This window comes from Lissotriton vulgaris, chromosome 3_1 (assembly GCF_964263255.1).
Source record: "Lissotriton vulgaris chromosome 3_1, aLisVul1.2, whole genome shotgun sequence".
Taxonomy (NCBI): domain Eukaryota; kingdom Metazoa; phylum Chordata; class Amphibia; order Caudata; family Salamandridae; genus Lissotriton; species Lissotriton vulgaris.
The window spans coordinates 983,732,726-983,752,321 of NC_141689.1; the positions used below are offsets into that span (position 1 = coordinate 983,732,726).

Here is a 19,596-nt window from a genome sequence, read left to right on the forward strand (position 1 = left end):
TTCCTGGATTTTTTTGTTATTACATTGTACAATAAGCTGATCTCTAATCAGTTCATCAGTCATGTTGCCAAATTTGCACTTCACAGACATCTCGCGCAATCTAGAAACAAAATCATCTATGCTCTCCCCAGTTTTCTGACTTTTTGTGTAAAATTTATATCTGTTCATGACAAGATTTTCCTCCTTGGCGTATCTGACCTCAAGACGAGAAACAGCCTCTTTATACTCGTCCAAAGGAGCTTGAGCACCAGCTAAAAGAACTTGCGGCAAGAACCTGAAAACACTCTGTCCCTCCTTACCAAGAGAACCCAAAAGAAGTGCCTTCTTGCGCTTAGCGGAGAACTCCTGGGCATCCAATGCATCCAGATAGTTTTCAAACATGGGAAACCAGTCTTCCCATGATATGCTGGGCTGACCAGGGGAGGAAAGAAAACTAGGCGGTAGAACAACAGAGCCAGTCTGCAAGGTTACTTGTTCAGACATGTTGTAAGTTGTAGTGAGAAACACAGAAAGAATCAGTAATGTATTGACTGCGCAAAAGAAAAACAGTACAAAATGTTTAAAGAAATAAGTCAGCAGTAAGTCAAAGCAACGTATTCCAAGACAATCGTTAAAAACGGCAATCGAAATAAAGATTTACTTGTTGTGAATGCGCAAAAGACGAGCGCATCGTCGTTGCGTTGCTGGAGTTGAATCGGTTACCACAGTAACCCAAAATGGCCCCCAGCGTAATGACGTAGGTGCTCCAATACGTTGATTGTCTCAGAGACGCTGCGCGTCGTGCGAAGAGTCGCGCAGAGACAGGAGCGCAGGCAGACATCACAGGCACAATCGTTAACTCCTGACGAACATTCTAATGCGTCATCATTTGTGAAGAGACGCAGCAGGAGCAGGAGACAGCCACAGAAGAGACGGTGGGACGACAAAGTGAAAAAACGGAGAAGGAAGAAGGTAAAAACTTGCCGATTCCGTTAAGAAGTCCTGTGTGAAGCCGTCAGATCTTCTTAGGCGGGCTGTGACCGTGTAGAAAGAATAGAAGCGGATTCAACTCAAGTTGGTCTGCTCTTGACTCACGAGGTGGTAGTAAAGTCGACGGGTTCAAGCAAACGTCGCCAAAATATTGTAGTAAAGGATATCCAGAGACAGCAGTTGACTTTAGTAGGTTTCTTTATTGTAGATAGGAGGTAGAGTAAGAGCAGACCATCCACCGCAGCAGCAACCGGTAAACTGCCACAATGTGGAACATACAGAGAGAACATAGAGTAGAACATGGAATATGGAATATGAGGAATAAGTATTCTTAAAAAGACTAGAAAGGCAACCAATAAAGTACTAACAATGTACTACACAGTTGTTTACCTTCTCCCAGAGCTCGAAGAGGGCGAGCCCGATGCGTGAGGTGCCTGGAACGTGACCCCACCCGATGGTGCCACTGGCGACAGTTAGTGTGCCGTCCAGCCTACGTAACTGAAGAGTGACAGTGTTTTACACTGATGTGAATGCAAATCATTTTCAGCCTTTGTCACTGCGGCTCCACAGTCACTCAGGCTCCAGGAAGTGAGGTTCCGTGACAATTGTAAGTGGTGTTTTCGACTCGCACGAATATGGTCGAGTCTGGTATCTATGAACCGCAAATGACGAGTTTAGTGGGTGTACGCAGTTTCGTTGTGCTAACCTAAACCGTTCGTCTGTTACGTGGGTATTTCTATCTGTACCCACGGGTTCCATCTTAGATACGGCATCCATTTTGTCTCTTGCCCTCAAGTAGCCAGCGAACGGACGCTGTCCGCTTCGCGACCCTGGGACTCCCAAGATATTTGCGGAAGACACATGTCCTTTGTAAGTGTCTTTATGATGAGGGGGATGCTACTGTAAAGCAGATGGCGCCGCTCGAGGCTCATCTTGCCGCACTGACTTATTGTCTCAGCCGTGCATCTCATTAGGCACGTCCCTTTGATGCCTGTATCTCGTGTTTCCTGATACCTCCCCTTTTACACCCTTTCCGATCTCCCCACTGTCTCCGTCTTCCTCTACACCTGTCCTTGTTCCTATTTCAATCTGTTTTACTGCCGATTGGAATGCACTAATGTTGGGAAGATGGGTTTTTACAGTTGGGAACCGCCAAATGTTTCCGCACTTATGTTCCGGTCCTTATGTGTATCAAAGTGACCAAAGCGACCCCTCTGGGGGATAATTATGGGAACCGGGTCATAAACTTTTGTGTTCAATGTAACTCTATGGGAAAATCATGTATAAAAGGAGCGATCCGCAGAACCAATTTGAAGCAGTTACTCTGAACTACACTGGTTTTACTTCCGTGATTTCTGTGTTTCCCTGCAGCAAATAAACCCTTGAATCTTTGACGCCGAAGGAAGTGTCCCGTGTCTCTGTGATTCGTACGCCGGAGCAGGTTACCCACGAAGGTTTCAGGTGTTGTGCCCTGGCACCGCTGGGTTCTAAATAACCCAGTCCTTCAGTTGGCGCCCAACGTGGGGCTGCATCAGTGGTACCGGTCCAAGCCCGACGATCGTGAGGAACTTCGTGTGAAATCTCCGAGGGAAGGTGCACCCCGCTTCATCGATCTTGTTGTCGAAATAAGTGGCCCGAAGACTTTTCCCGCAAAGATTCCCGCCTCCGGACGGCTGCGACGGACTGCTGCCCTGACTGTAGACCTGTTTTGGCGCCTGGCGTAGACCTTGATAGAGCGAGACGATTGACGGGCCTTCCTGGTGACGCCATCGATCTTTGAGTTAAGTATTTGTGGGTCGCTCCCAGAGTCCTTGGTTGTTGACACTTTAGCGAGTGTTTTTGTTGTTGACGCTGTGAGAGTGTTTTTGTCGCTGACACTTTGCTAGCGTATTTTGTTGTGTTGTTTGACGACTGCAGCCGCCAAAAACCGAGGGTTTTGTTCTTTGCTGGGACTTGGTAAATCCCGTAACCCTTGAAGTTTTTGAAACTCGGCTAGTGTGCAAGATGCCTGGTCGCAGTACTTTGTTTAGTTGTTTTAGACCTTGTGGTATGGATTCCCGACTGGAGGACTCGTGTCCGATACCTCCGGTTGGAACTCCGACTTATGAACTGTACAGTAAACATGGGCTAGGCCCGATCACTTTTAATGAATACTGGATTAAATATACGAAGAAGGACGGTGACCTTCGTTGGCCACCTCATGGTAGCTTTGAAACCCCGATTTTAGATAACCTAGAGGCTAAATTATTTGCGAAAAAGTCAAGGCCGGCCATGTTTGATGCCTTTCGGTTGTGGCGAAAAGAAGCCCGACAGAAGGAAATCAGACAGACTAAACGTAATCAGCGAGATAATGTTGCTACCATTGTAAAGAAAGCAGAGCAGTTTCAGCGTGATAAGGAGGTTAAGGAAAAGGAAGTGTTTGATAGGCTACAGCGTATGTCTGTAGATAAATGTTATCCTGCTTTACCTACGGAGTTGGATAAGAAGGAAGAACCAGTTGAGGATCCTTTAATGTCTTATCTTATGAAGTCGCCCCCTCCGTATGTACAGGGTACCACAGCTCCTGTGGTTCCTGCTGTACCTATTCCTCCGCCTATTCTTCCTTTGCCTATTCCTCAACCTGCACCCGTTCTTCTGACTGTTCCTGCTCCTTTGCCTATTGCTATCCTTACTGCTCCTCCGCTTCCACATACTCCTGCTCCCGCTACTGCTCCTGTCTTGTTAACTCCTGCTGTTGCTTCTGTTTCTACTCCTTCACTTGTTAGTCCTGTGTCTTATACTTCTCCCTCTACTCGTAGTCGTAATTCTCCTCTTGCCGCTAGTTTCTTTCATTCGCTCGGACCTGTTCTTGGGTCTGCTGGTTCCGATGGTCCACAGAGACGTAGTCAGCTTCCTGGTAACAGAGAACGCGCTTCGCTATATAATATGGCGATGGGTTGGATGATGCATCCTCTTCGAAATCCGCCACGTGTTGTACTCGACACATTTTGTCAATTCAATATACCAACTCAGAGATTTGTGTTCGAGGAAATGTGTAAGGTTCTACGTGACCAGATATCGGCCGACGCACCTGACGAGGTGCTGACCGCCTTGTCTGATCTTCAGCTTCAGTTCTCGAACGGACTGATAGTGGATACCAACGTTCGACGTGCTGTTGAGCGGTTGCTATCTTTCCGTCCCACTCCTATACCTCAAGCCTTGTTTGTTGAGGATGTTGAAAGACTGCCAGATGAATCTGGTCAATTTCCTATGCGAGAGGTTCCACCAGTGTGGATGCCTGGTAATCCTGGGGCAAACCCCCCGATTCCGCCATTCTTTCAGAGAGTGTGGATACATCTCCCATGGAAACGCTCCGAAGTGTTGCAGGTGAAGCAGTCTTTGCCCGACCCTCGCAAAAATCCTACAGGGTATTACAAAGAATTATCGCAGCTCGTAGATGCTACGGTAATGAATCTTGCTGATATCGATATGTTGTTCGGCAATGTCGTACCGCAACCGGTATGGGCTAAGATTCGGCACGAAGATCACGCAAACGAATTGGGTGGCGATTGGGCTGCTCTTACTGCGGCCGATACGCGACAAGTTGGCGGGGCTAAGCCTGAACAGCTCATTACTGCTCTTCCTCAAAGAATAATAACGTTGATGAAAACTCTTATGCCAGCTATGAGAGTGAATTGGGATAAATTATCAGCTTGTAAACAGAAGAAGGACGAGAGTGTCTCCGACTTCTTTACGAGGTTTGAGGAGGCATTCATTGATCATAGTGGTCAGGATATGAGCACTGAGGGTGGTCAAAGGTTGTTCGTGGATAAATTTGTTTCTAACTTATTGCCCGATTTGAGCAATAAATTAAAAAATTCAGAGAGTGAGTGGGCCGTTTCTACTTCAGCTCAGATATTGGCCACAGCACAATATTATGAGAACCGAGAGAAAGAAGAGAACGACCGCGCTGATAAAAAGACGAAAGAGCTTAAAACTAAAGTGTTGCTTCAGCAAGCATATCCTCCGCGTTCAAACCAGAATGCATCCCAACAGAATAGATCGCAGTCGCAATCGAATCGATCGCAGCCGCGTAATGATTCCTCCTCCCAAAGATCATCGTTAGGGTACAATCAATGTGCTTATTGTAGACAGGAGGGACACATTAAATTCAATTGCCCTGTTTTGAATGATCGTAATAGTGGTAATTCGTCTAAAGGAGGTCGCGGTGGTTCGCATCAGGTATCACGCGGTAGGGGTCGTGGTGCTCAGAATGATCGTTCAGATAATTCATCTAATTCTAACAACTGTTTTGATCAACGCGGATCATCGCACGGACGATCTGCGCAGTACAATGTAGACGATTATTACGTCGATCAGGGAACTGATGATAGTAATTACTAGGACAGCCAAAGACAAGGAGAGGGAGTGGTATCAGTTCCGGTTGATCAGAGAGGGCCTTACGTCGCAGTTGCTACATCGGGCGTCGTTGAGCCTTTTCTGTTGGACACTGGTGCAGCGAAAAGTTCTATCATGCATTCGAAACTCCCTGGCGCACCTTTGTCTGGCTTAACAAATGTTTCCGTTGGATTCTCTGGCGCCCCTGTTAGAAATCCAGTTTCGCGCCCTTTGCCCCTTAAAATTGGGCATTGTGAGCTAGAAGCACCGTTGATTTTGACTACTGGTTGTGGTGAAAATCTTTTGGGCCTGGATTTGCTTAAACGTTTGTATGCAACTTTGTATTGTTCTCCTGCGGGTGTAAAGCTTACGTTAGGAGAGAGGGTTGTCTCTCCTATGTACTTGTCTCTCGATAAGCTTCCACCGGAATTGAGTTCTCTTCCAGCGTCTTTGTGGGCAACAGGTCCCAATGATGTGGGCCTGCTTGACATCTCCACTTATGTTGTTCAGCTGAAATCTAATGTGCGATTGCCACGTATTCCCCAGTATCGTATCTCTCTTGATGGTGAACGAGCATTGTTAGCGATCATTTATGATCTGATCGAGAAAGACGTTATTGAAGAGACTCGGGGGAACGTGTGCAACAGCCCTGTACTGCCCATTCTTAAACGTACTGATCCTTCAAAACCGCCCGTTTATCGTTTTGTTATTGATTTACGGGAGGTGAATAAAATTGTGGTTCCTCAATTCCCTGTTGTGCCTGACATCACGGCGCTACTGACTCTGATTCCAGCTTCTGCATCGTGGTTTTCGGTGATTGATTTGAAAAATGCGTTTTTCAGCATCCCGATTGCCGAGGAGAGCAGAGACCTTTTCGGTTTCTCTCTCGGTGGACGCAGCTTCCGGTTTAAACGCGCTCCTCAGGGCTACTGTGAAAGTCCATCAATTTACAGTCAAGCCTTGAAGGGTCAGCTGGATGCGTTTACGTTGCCGGCTGGTGCGGCTTTAATCCAATACGTTGATGACCTATTGGTGGCTGCTGATACTCAGGACATTTGCAAAGTTGCTACGGTATCGTTGCTGCAACATCTCTGTGAGTTAAATCACAAGGTGTCACCTTCTAAACTACAATATTGTTGTCAAGAAGTAACCTATCTAGGTCACTTATTGTCAAAGGAGGGAAGGAGGTTGACCCCAGAGAGAATTGCAGCAATTGCACGAATGGCTGTGCCAACAACCCAAAGAGATGTGCGTGCCTTTCTAGGTATCACGTCGTACTGCAGGCAATGGATTCCTAATTTTTCATTGCTAGCGAAACCATTGGTGGCTCTTACGTGCAAGGATGTTTCGACTCCTTTACCATGGACGGAAGAATGTCAGAAAAGTTTTTCTGAACTGCGTGATTCATTGTGTTCGGCTCCTGTGTTGGGTACTCCCGACTATAGCAAGCCGTTTACATTATATGTTCACGAGAGGGAAGGTTGTGCGTTGAGTGTCTTAACGCAACCTTTTGGTGGTAAGCAACGTCCATGTGCATATTTTTCCTCGACCTTGGACCCAGTAGCTAGAGCATTGCCGAGCTGCTTGAGAGCGACAGCGGCAGCTGCGGTCTCCATCCGACAATCAGCAGGATTGGTCATGGATAATATGCTTACGGTGATGGTTCCGCATGCAGTCGATACTCTTTTGAATCGTACGAAAACCCAGCACTTGACGAGTGCGAGATTGTCTGGGTACGAGCTGACGTTGCTGGCAAGTCATATTCAGATAAAACGTTGTAATGTCCTGAACCCGGCAACTTTGTTACCAATTAGCTCAGAGTCAGATGAAATAACAGAACACGATTGTTATTTGAGGACGGAAGAGGAAACAAAAGGTCGAGTGGACCTTAAAAACACCCCATTGGAAGACCCAGATGGTACACTGTATGTGGATGGGTCATGTTTTAAGTTGCCGAATGGCGATGTGACTACTGCTTATGCTGTTGTAACGTTGAATACTGTTGTTGAGACTGCAAGATTGAATCAAAATTCTGCCCAAGCTGCAGAACTGATCGCTCTTACCAGAGCGTGTGTGTTAGCGAAAGGGAAACGTGTGAATGTGTTTACCGACAGCCAATATGCGTTTGGTGTCGCACATAGCTTTGGACGACTGTGGAGAGAGAGAGGTTTCTTGACGTCGCACGGTACGAAGATTCAGCATGGCCAACTTGTGAATAATCTTTTGGATGCGCTGACGTTGCCTAAGCAGGTAGCGATTGTTAAATGTAGTGCGCATCGTAAGTTGACGGATGATGTTGGTCGTGGTAATGCGTTTGCGGACGAGATTGCTAAGGAGACTGCCCGGAACCTTAGCACTCGAATGTATGTGACGAGTTCGGTTAGGTGGCCTACAGAGTCGAGCATGTGTGAAGACACTATTGAAAGTGTGAAAGAAATTCAGAATGAGGCCACCGAGGCTGAAAAGGCGAAGTGGAAAGAAAGCACGGGAAAGTTGGAGGCGAATGGTTGTTGAATTGATTTGTCGGATCAGAAAAGATGGTTGTTGCCCGATGCGTATGTGCTGGCCGTTGTGACAATGGCGCATGGGTTAGCACATATTAGCGCGAAAGGTATTTGTAAGTTGCTGTCCCCTGTGTGGAAGAATGACGGTATCGCGAAATGTGCTGAACGTCTGGTCAAAAATTGTATGGTGTGTATGATGTACAATCCTGGCAAAGGAACCCCAACTCCTCCTGGCAGTTTTGCTCCCCCTTCATGTCCCTTTGAGGTGATTCAATTGGACTTCATCCATATGGAGCGATGCAATAACCTGAAATACGTTTTAGTAGTGGTTTGCGCATTCTCCCGATGGATCGAGGCCTATCCTCTCAAAGACAATACTGCTTTGTCTACTGTGAAAATCCTACTGAAGGAATACTTTCCTCGGTACGGAATGCCTAGAGTCGTGTGGTCAGATAACGGAAGTGAGTTTGTGGGAAGTGTGATGAAGAGTGTGTGTAAGGGCCTTGGAATTAATCAGAAATTCCATAGTGCCAATCATCCCCAGTCAGCTGGTTTGGTTGAAGGGTATAACGGCACCCTTAAACTGAAACTAGCAAAGGTTCAGGCTACGACTGGTCTTTCGTGGCCTGACGCTTTACCCTTAGCATTACTGTCAACTAGGGCGACTGTACACTCCCGAGTAGGGCTTAGTCCCTATGAAATAGTGTTCGGCCGTCCTGCGAATGTGTGGGGGGTTCCTAGGCCAGGAATGTTCTGTGATCTTGAGTACCCAATGTTGATCGATTACCTTCATGACTTGACTGCTAAACTGAGGTTAATTCACCAACAGGTTTACGACGCACTGCCGACGCAGACGGAGGGTCCAGGCCACCAGCTCCAGCCCGGAGATTGGGTGGTAACGCGCAACTTTTCGCGCAAGAACAACTTGGACCCGAGGTTTACTGGACCCTACCAGGTTCTTCTTGCCACGAGGACTGCTGTTCGTCTTGAGGGACGGAAAAACTGGGTGCACGCCACCCACACCAAAAAGGTCCCTATCCCTTTGCTGGCAGACCCGTGGGTGAGGAGAGGCATTGCATCAACTGAAACCGAAGGATTGCCGGCGTTTGTACCTTTCAGCGACGCACAGCTTGTTGGAGAATCCTCAGTGCAGCAGAAAGACACTGTTGAACATTTGTCATCAAAAGACTCAAGACCAGAACACTCAGCTGATCAGCAGGGCGCTGTCTCTTCAACGGATCCTTTGTTTGACGAGCAGACACGTCCTGGGAAAACCCGATACTTTTTGCGATCTAGCACTAAAGACTAATAAAAGATCCTGCTTTGCTGTATTGACAACTGCATTATCCCGTTTTCCGTGATCAGTTTTGAACATTCATATTATTGTGATTATTCTTGTGTATATACATTGAGCTTCGTTCCTTATACCTTTTTGCTTCCACAGTTGAGAAACATTGTTTTTGCATGCATATATATATATATGTGCAATAAAGGCCGTAGGGCCGCGCGCGTACTTCCTTCTGGTTAGTAGGTCTTGACGCTAGGTTAAAGACCGTTGGTTCCTGGGAACTCCTAGGGATTGACTACTGCTACACAGAACGAAGTGCGTCAAGAAACGTTGCGGACGGTCGTAGGGAATGGCATTTTCGAAGCTGATGGACTTGGAAGAAGCTCAAGCTCAAAGATTCAAGCTGCAGCAACTTAGTCGTACCAAATGTTTTATGTTTCAAATATTCGTATTGTTTTTGATTGTTTCTGCATTATTGGCGGGTGGGGTGTATTACATGATATCTTACTTCTTACCTTCTGCTACACCTACTCCTACCCTGACCCTAAACTTACCTCTACTGCATCCCCTCATTCTTTTCATGTCTTACCCGAACACGAGCAGGCTAGACGTGCAGAATTCCGCAATAATTCCTTTATTCAGCTCCTTCATCAGCATCAGTTAGTGGTTAACACTACTAATTGTTGGGTGTGTGGGTTGATGCCACATACTACGGATAAGGGAATTCCATATCTGGTGTTGCCGTATAGTTCCCAAGGGTCTGCTCGAGCATTTCAAACAATGTTTCGAAGCGCACTAGGTTTCCACCCCATTCGAGAACCACGCTCTCCCTACTCTGGTCCTACTTCGTATCAAAAACCTTTGTCTCTAGCAATAGAGGATTTAGATAGTGATATCTATGATCCTTTGCTTATTCCTGAAGAAGAGGTACAAGCTTACAGGGTCCTGAGTAGAGGCGAGTATAGTGTGTTCACTAGTGAAAAGCAGCTTAAAAGCTCACCTCCGATATGGGTCGTACCCCACATTGGTAATTTTTGTCTCATGGGTCGTGGTCGAAGATCGAAAGCCCGACTTGGAGAGAGTGCTTGCACTGAAAATTACATTCTGCCGATGGTCTCGTCCCCTGTGTTTCTGGCTGCCAAGGGTACATACTTTATCTGTCATGATCGTGCGTACGCATGGTTGCCCGCTGACTTTATGGGCTCATGCTTCATCGCAAATTTGTTGCCTCCGACGTTTACCGTAGATGCAGATTATCACAAGACCAGAGCTGTGAGAGGCGTAATTAGCGAAGAGGACACTGCCGGTCAAGAGGCAGGAGACTTTTTCAAGGGTTTCCTCCCGTTTTGGGGACCTATGGTTAATAGTAGGAACCTGAGACAGTTGACTCGAGTGGTGGAATCGACAGCTAACATTACTGCCAGTGCCCTTGGTAATATCACCACAGAACTTCAGGCGGATAGACTTATGACGTTACAAAACCGTATGGTTTTAGATGTCATCTTAGCAGATCGTGGTGGGGTATGTAAGGTGATCCATTCGAGCTGCTGCATTTTCATTCCAGATAACGCTCCGACCGTCTATCAAGCCATCTCTAAGTTGCATAAAATCTCTGAATCCATACACGTGGATGTAGGGGATTGGACGCTACTTGGGTGGTTTTGGGGCCTGATGTCGACTTGGGGTTGGAAGATTCTGATGATCATCGGAGTTGTTGTGGCGTTCCTGTTCACGTGTTGCCTTTGTGTGCAGTGCGGTCCTGCCTTGTGTGGCCTTTGTGCTACAACGTGTATGAGACAGCCGCATGTTACCAAGGGAACTCGGCTGGACAGAGCTATGCTACAGCAGCATCTAGATGGTCTGATGAATATTGAGTATGATTCCGACTAGTGCTTGCCTACATGAGGGCAAAAGGAGCGTCTGAGGTTCCGTGACAATTGTAAGTGGTGTTTTCGACTCGCACGAATATGGTCGAGTCTGGTATCTATGAACCGCAAATGACGAGTTTAGTGGGTGTACGCAGTTTCGTTGTGCTAACCTAAACCGTTCGTCTGTTACGTGGGTATTTCTATCTGTACCCACGGGTTCCATCTTAGATACGGCATCCATTTTGTCTCTTGCCCTCAAGTAGCCAGCGAACGGACGCTGTCCGCTTCGCGACCCTGGGACTCCCAAGATATTTGCGGAAGACACATGTCCTTTGTAAGTGTCTTTATGATGAGGGGGATGCTACTGTAAAGCAGATGGCGCCGCTCGAGGCTCATCTTGCCGCACGGACTTATTGTCTCAGCCGTGCATCTCATTAGGCACGTCCCTTTGATGCCTGTATCTCGTGTTTCCTGATACCTCCCCTTTTACACCCTTTCCGATCTCCCCACTGTCTCCGTCTTCCTCTACACCTGTCCTTGTTCCTATTTCAATCTGTTTTACTGCCGATTGGAATGCACTAATGTTGGGAAGATGGGTTTTTACAGTTGGGAACCGCCAAATGTTTCCGCACTTATGTTCCGGTCCTTATGTGTATCAAAGTGACCAAAGCGACCCCTCTGGGGGATAATTATGGGAACCGGGTCATAAACTTTTGTGTTCAATGTAACACTATGGGAAAATCATGTATAAAAGGAGCGATCCGCAGAACCAATTTGAAGCAGTTACTCTGAACTACACTGGTTGTACTTCCGTGATTTCTGTGTTTCCCTGCAGCAAATAAACCCTTGAATCTTTGACGCCGAAGGAAGTGTCCCGTGTCTCTGTGATTCGTACGCCGGAGCAGGTTACCCACGAAGGTTTCAGGTGTTGTGCCCTGGCACCGCTGGGTTCTAAATAACCCAGTCCTTCAGTAGGCAGTCCGACCCTAGCTCCAGGCTGACCCGTCAGTCTGTCCAGTCAGCCCTGTGTGTTCACCATCATTCCAGTGTAGGGAATGAGGAAAGATCAGGGCAGCTGGTCAGGTCAACAGAAGGCACCCTATGTGCCTTTTGTTCACTTTCCAGGGAGTGGCTCTGCGGCACAGTTACTGCAGGCCTACCTTCCAGTGTGGCAGTGGGGAAGGGGAGGAGGGAGAGGGCGGAGGGTTAGTGCCCAAGCCCCCAAAGCCTTACAGCTGCGGGAATAGGGTGTCGTTGACTAAGCTCTTATAAAATGAAACCCTCGGTGTGGAGGGGGGCTGGGAAGTGCAGACTCCGTGATTATGGGAGTTGCACCAGAGCCAAAACCAAACTCCGCGGTTCTAGCCCCCTGGACATGGCCAATCATGGCACTGAGTGTAGATTGCCCCAGTGCTACATTCTAAGACACCAGATTCGGGACTTGGGTCGAGATAACTGGTGATCCCTGCTGAGAGCTGAGGAAGATGATGTGGCCAATAGGCAGGGTCCAAAGCACCATCTTTAGCATTTCCACAAAACATTTTGACGGATAATGTGACAGACAAATGATTAAGAGAATGACCTGCAAGGACAGACACTGATATTAGAGAGTGGTGCATCCAAAGATATACAGTTTGTCCTACCCCTGAGAGCAGAACAAAATATGGAGTTACATTTTAAATGTTAGAATGTTTTGTACTTCATTAATACATGTGTATCTCATGTAGCGCCCCTAAAGGGTACACGTTTCAAGGCTTTCAGTCTAAACTAACTTTTACTGCTCGGTAATAGCATTGCTGAGGTAGTGCTGTTTGGCATTCAAGACAGACAGCAGTCGTGCTTTCCTGACCTTGGCTGGGCACAGGCATAACACCAAACTTTATGAAATCATGCTCGCCGAACGTCCCACCCCGTGACTCATTGGCTATATCAAAGCCTCGCGGGCAAATACATGCAGATCTTAAAACATGTTGGCATTTCCGATTTCAAAGTCAGGCGTGGAAGTGAGCAGAGTTAATCTGTTTTTTATGTGTAGTCCATTGCACTTCCTTGCCAAAACGGTTCAACAATACCAGCGGAAGGGAACATGGAGCGCCCTCATCGTGTTGTGGCTTTTCTACGTGAGTTGTGCGCAGTGGCTGAGCGGTTTTTATTTACTGCAGTGGTAGTAAATCCACATTTCCCTGTCAATATCAAATATCTTTAAAAAACAATCAGAGGGCCTTAATTAGATGACATAATACAGTCCACATGATTTATTTAAAATGTAATGTGTATTGACCTAATGCACACATTGCAGCAAATATTAGAAGAAAGTATCTTAACTTGAGTTCATGCCTTATTTTTATAACTTGAATTAAAGGAGCAATCACAGAATGTGACGACTCTTTGGGTGAGTACAAATAGGGTAATAGTTTGTGCAATAGTTTAACTTACAGTACAAGACTTATGGAACAGCAGCAGAAGAACACTTTGCACAGGAATAACTTCGGTGCACACCAATATTTTAGATCTGCAGCGTTTTGAGGGAGGAACTCGTCTTATTGCTATCTAATAAATTTTTACATTATGTTGTTATTAATATAGTTTAAGTATAAGTCCGTGTTATTGTTGGAGCACTGGAGTTCAATCCAACACCGTCTACCCACTGCTGCACACCTTTTGCGTTGCAACCACATGCAACGTAATGGCATGCGGTGTAATAGTTTCGTTGTAAAGGCTGTATCCCAAAGTTACAGAGATGAGGGTACAGTGATTTACTTGTGCTTTATCTCCTGATTCTTTCTTGCATCATCTTGCACTTTTTGTTTCCTCATCTCGCTCTTGCAGGGATCTTACCTGATATTTTCTTTTGTCCTTGTGTATTATTTTTCTTTTCCTCCCCCTTTCCGCCTTTGCCTTTCTCTCTCATGCTCTGGGTGAAAATCTGATGATGGAAAGTAAGTCTCGGCCCCTAAAATGACTGCTCGGTTCATCACCTGAAATCATCAGCACAAGTAAATCACTGTACCCGCATCTCTGTAACTTTGGGATACAGCCTTTACAACGAAACTATTACAACGCATGCCATTACGTTGCATGTCGTCATGACAAGAAAGCTTTAGTGTCAATCTGCCCTGACATTCAGGAGCACAGGAAAAGGGCCCTAAGGAAAACATTGATCCCTTACACTTCATATTCTTATACAAATTTAGCAACCTTGAGTTCTATTGTTTCAAAGTAAACCTTTGGAATACAGTGTTACATTTCATATATCTTCAGGTGGAAAAGTTAAGCCTGGGTAAAATTTAATATACATGGCGCACTTTTTGTCATTTCTGGACTCTTGCATTATGCTTGTTATACAAAATCCTGAAAGTATGCCATTACTCCACTTTGCGCATTCATGCACCATCTTTGGTAAAAACATTTTTAGAGAGAACCAAACTTGGTAAAAAAAAAATTACCAATAACGCACGGGAACAACAGAATGTGAACTGCTCTTGCTTGCAGTACTATTATTTAAATGTGTCCCGGTGCCGAAAATGGATGCATTTCACACAATAAATGTAGCTCAAAATGACAGATTTACATTTCACATACACCTCCTGAAAGTTCTCATGCACGCTCACACAGCCTACACCCACCACACCCACACCAACAGCACCCCACTCTCTCACACATACTAGCTGGCCACGCACACAGACCAAGCACCACCCAAACAACACCCCACACTCGCATCGCTGCTCCACAACACATGCTCTCTCACTAAACATGCCACCAATTGCACAAACATGCTCCGGATCCGCTCTTCCACGCAGAAACATGGCTAAACCCAACCTCGGCACCCAACATTGCTACAGCTATTTCCTCTGGCTACACGATTACCTGTCAAGAAAGACCATCAGCACAAGCCTGGAGGTGGCACCACCATTATATTGTATTGTATTGCATTTCAATATGTATAAAGCGCTTAATACCCCTCCTTTTTAGGTCTTGCCTGGCGTTGCAGCGCGAAAGCGCTGTCGCCAGCGAGACTTTCTGTCAGCGACATGCCTGTCAAGGGAGATAGAACGGGGCATGCGCAGCGATTGGGGTCTGTGGACGCGCACGTACAGGCACGCGGACATCTCTTCAAAGCAGCATGCAGTTTCACTTTCGCCCCATCATCTCTTCCCCGGACCCACGCCATTATAATTATAGCTGTCCAGACACTCCCGCTCAACAACCGATCAAATGGCCTCACACACAGTCTCAACCACGTCACCAATGTGAACGCACCCCATCTAATGGGCTCAAATGCCAACTCCTTCCTTCGATGTCTTCACTACCCACTTGGCCCCTGGCCCTTTAACACCGTCCAGCTTCCCCAGAGTTATTTATCCCTGAGCGATACTCACAACGTCGTTACTCGCACACAAAAACACTAACCTGCCGGTCTCATCCAACTGCTCCAGCTATATCTGGGTGACATTTCGCGCAAGCCGGTCACTGCCCGGATAAAAGCACGCGGGCATAGTGATAGGCGTTATGTACGTTAGTAAGATCTACAGAGAACTGCGCGGGCACATTGAGAAACTGAAACTTCGTAAGGCTTAAAACTGCTGACGCGCGTGCGCAGTGAACAAAGTCTTTCTCTGCCCGTCTGGCGCATAGCAGTTTCTCTGGTAGGTTGTGTGTCTGGATGCTTTTTTTTTTACAATAGCGATCTCGCGTTCGCTTTCAGTGCCAGGGAGGCTCCACGCTGTGCTCGTGGCCACGGGCAGAGGAGGGTTCGAGGAAGTACCGTGACTAAAGACAGGCCATGGCGGTGGGGAAGGGAGCATCCGTGAGGAAAGCCGTGCTCTGTTGGAGGGGAGCTCTGTACCATACGAACGTCTTCCGCGGGTGCTGGGGAAGGTGAGCCCACCACACGAGTAGAGTGAGTGAGGCGGCAGCGGTTACAGAAACAAACTTGTTGCATCCCCAGATGCGCTGACTGACGACGTACACACACGACCCTCTCTAGGTCCGAGTTTGAACGACGGTGGGGTAACTAGTGCCATGATTTGTAGTTTCTTTTTGGGGGGGAGGATTTTTGATACTAGGAGCAAATATGCTGTTTTTCCATGTTTTTCCCCAGGGGGTGTTGGGGATCCTCTCTTCATACCACCGCCCGCTATCCTCGCGGCACACTTACCGCTGCTGTAGCCTCTGCTCCGGTGCATCCTCCAGGTGGCGGAAGGGCAGCCCCTGCTCCCCCCGGGCCTGGGCCGGTTTAAGGTCACCTGGAGACTCCGGAGCAGCCCGTGCGGCAGGATGAGAGCCATGGTCCGCCCACTTCCTTTCTGCCCCGCTTACCCCGCGCTGACCTCTCCGGAGCGAGGAACTCAGCCCTCTCCCACTGCCAGGCTCACGCCTGAGTCGGAGCAGTCCCCTCCCCCTTTGGGTCCAGCCAACCCCTATCCACGGGGGACCAAGGCAACCAGCTCCCACCCACCGCTCGGCCGGGTCCCCTTCTTCCAGCAGGTCTCTGTCCCTTTGAACTCACTCCAGAGTCTGGTGCAGCCAAGTCAGAAACAGTGCATTGCCCGTGTGTTGTTTTTTATTCACTCTCTATATTAAATTTAAGAAAATGAGACACGACATTAAAAAAAAAATTGTGGTTGTTATTTTACCCATTTATAAACACCTTGGGTGTATATTGACCAAAATGCAAAGTGACACCAACCTTACACCGTAATGTCTTTCCAGGAAGTGACATTCTATGATCTTTGACCCTGAATTTTCACAGTATATGATGTCAAATGACCGTAACTCCACTGGCATCACAATAACTGACATCTCCAAAATAACTGCATGATTACAACAGCAAAGACAAAATGTCTATTTTCGATGGCACCTATATTAAAGTACTAACATAAGCCATTGGAGCATTACAAGAAATATTGTGTGTTCGACATAAGATGATATAATACCACAAAACGGCATTAGGAACCTACGTTATCTATACCACAAACTGTCATGCTGTAATAGTTTCCCTTGGCATGTACCACAACAACAAGCGGGTGGGGATTAAAACAAGCATTTGCAATGCAATAGGTCTCGCAATTGTGAGAGTTTGAGCTATTGGCATTGTAAATGGCAATGCCTTTAATTTACGTGTTGCTTTTTAAAACATAAATGAAAGGCATTGTCATTTACAATGCCATAGCTTAAACTCTCGCAAATACGAGACCTATTGCATTACAAATGCTTGTTACTTCAGTATACGAGTAACTAATAACAGTTGGCGCTTCCATGTGGCAATTAAGTTAATGGTTTTGATGCTCATTGAAACATATTTTTAATTTTCTCATAGTGTTGCCAATATACAATAATCCACAGATATTTTATTGACTAGATACATCTTGCAGTATCAAAGGTAACAAAATATTTCACAATGAATGTGTCCTCATGTAATTCAACTGGTGCTATGTAAATCGCTCTGATACCCTATTCGGGTCAAGTTCGCAATCTATCAAACTCTATAAAACAAAAATGTACCTGTGTGGCTTGCACATTCTTCTTAATACCTTCTGATTTTCATATGCTAACACAGTGACTGCAATTTAAACATGTAAATCTTTGACCTGAACTGTTGCTACTTGAGCAGGACCAAGACTCGTTTGTGCATGACATGTGTAAGTTTAGAGTGCTGCAGAGTGCAAAACATTTGGATGGAATATGGCCTAAGTGTTGCTAGTGTCTGGGATTAATTCAAGCATTTATTCCATCACTTTGTTGTTTCTTATACATGACCTCCTGAAATTCGAAAGGGTTGGCCAGATCTAGGTCCCTTAATTACTCTGCCATAAGACTCAAGCTATGCCTCACTGACGAAGCCTAGGTAGGTCAAAATTGGCCTGGGACTGCTTATGTTCCCATCTAGAGGGTCCAAAGTCTAGTAGTTCGGACTACCTTGTCCCTATCAGAGCAGGACCAAGGCTGGTTTGTATACAGTGGATCTCTGTCTAGATAGGCACAGTTGGTGAAAAACGATGAAGTGGAATTTCACCCCAAAGCAATAACCAGTGGATTATTAATTAAAACATTCCTTCCATCACACTATTGGTTGTTTTATCAAAATATGGACACCTCCTTTTAGGACTTGATGGTAGTGGACCCATACACACGTTATGGTCCTCTGAATAAGGTCAGTCATGTCCCAAATTCCATGTTTTTTGTCTTTCCATCCAGCTTGGATTGGCTGAAATATTGAAAGAATATTTTTTGAGTCATCATTTCTGCTGATCTAACTGGCTAAAACATCAAACTGTCATATATTTGTGAAACATTTCAGCCATTTAGTTTACTGGAATGTGTTATGTATGCTTTGGTAAAGGGATTCCACTTCTAGGAGAGAGGTGGAACTTAATAGGTAGCCTATGTATTGGCAGTAGAGTAGGTCAGGTTTGACTGTGTAATGAAATAATACCTACCTAATTTGTGATTTGCATTTTACTTTATGGCAATTTGATTTAATCATGAACTTTTCTCTCACTCATTTTATTTATTGGTTGTAGTATTGAAAATCAGGGCACGTTCAATGTCAACATGCTCTACTTCTTGTTGAAAAGTTTTGTTGTGAAGTCTGATGTGATCTATCTGTAACTATTATGTTTAGGCGTGATTTTTGAAGGTGTTGTCAATTAGTGCAATGCGCTCCTGTTGTCTTTTAATACAAATATTAATGACTCATTTTAATAAATAAATATTAATAATAAAAACCATGCAATGAAATCTTTAAAAACACCAAATATTGTCAGACTGTACGTAAAATGAACTGATCTTATGCTTGTTGTGAGATATTTTGTAGGTTTTAACAACTCTTGCTTCTGTAGTTCAGTTTGGATAATCTGACAACCACTTACCACTCACGTTTGCACAACGTTGGAGACTTGGTTGCCACTTTGAAAAAAAATGTGAATACATTCAACTAGTCAAACAATAGTTGGTGCTTTGGTTGGTCTATTCACGTTTGTTGCATTATTTAAATTTGATTTTCCATTGTTTCAGCTCAAAGTTCAGCAGCAAGATAAAATATGTCTCCAGTCTGGCAGAGCTCAGTGACCTGATACCTATGGAGTTTGTGCACATTCCTGAGAGCATTATTAAGTAAGTACATTTTGTATTAACTAATTAAAATGTGTTATGTGAAATCCCTGGGGCTGCCCAGGGTTCTGCATAGCTTAATTGTGACACAAATGAGGTAATTGATGAAAACCATCCAAAGAAGTAAGATGAATAAATGTGTTCATTTCATAATTTCAGTTTCCGCATTACTTCATTGTATTGGAACCTTCTGTAGAAAACATGGATGAGACAAAAAAATGTGCATATTCCCAAATGCTCGATTTGCAGTTGGTCTACAGTAGGACATTCACAAAAAATTATCAGATGTTTTGTCCATCTTGTGTGTTGTTTATTGCGCCTCACTTCCATGCTGGGATCCTTTTTTTTTTTTTTGTAAATTTTTTATTGAACATAGCAATAGGAAATCATTGGTACAGAAAAAAAAACATCATTCCCATCACATTTTTAACAATTAACAAGGGACAAAAAAGGAGTAGCAGGAGAAGATTAAAAAAAA

At 45.5% G+C, this 19,596-nt stretch overlaps 1 protein-coding gene across 4 annotated transcripts in view; it reads left to right on the plus strand.

Moving 5' to 3' along the window:
• The window catches only part of LOC147727294 (protein prune homolog 2-like), a 1,486,257-nt gene that overhangs the window by 1,332,771 nt on the left and 133,890 nt on the right, over positions 1–19,596 (plus strand). For all 4 annotated transcript variants that reach the window (XM_086961350.1, XM_086961348.1, XM_086961347.1 and 1 more), the window contains exon 16: positions 19,023–19,121. In XM_086961350.1, coding sequence (XP_086817476.1) covers positions 19,023–19,121 — 99 coding nt within the window. The remainder of the gene's footprint in view (positions 1–19,022; positions 19,122–19,596) is intronic.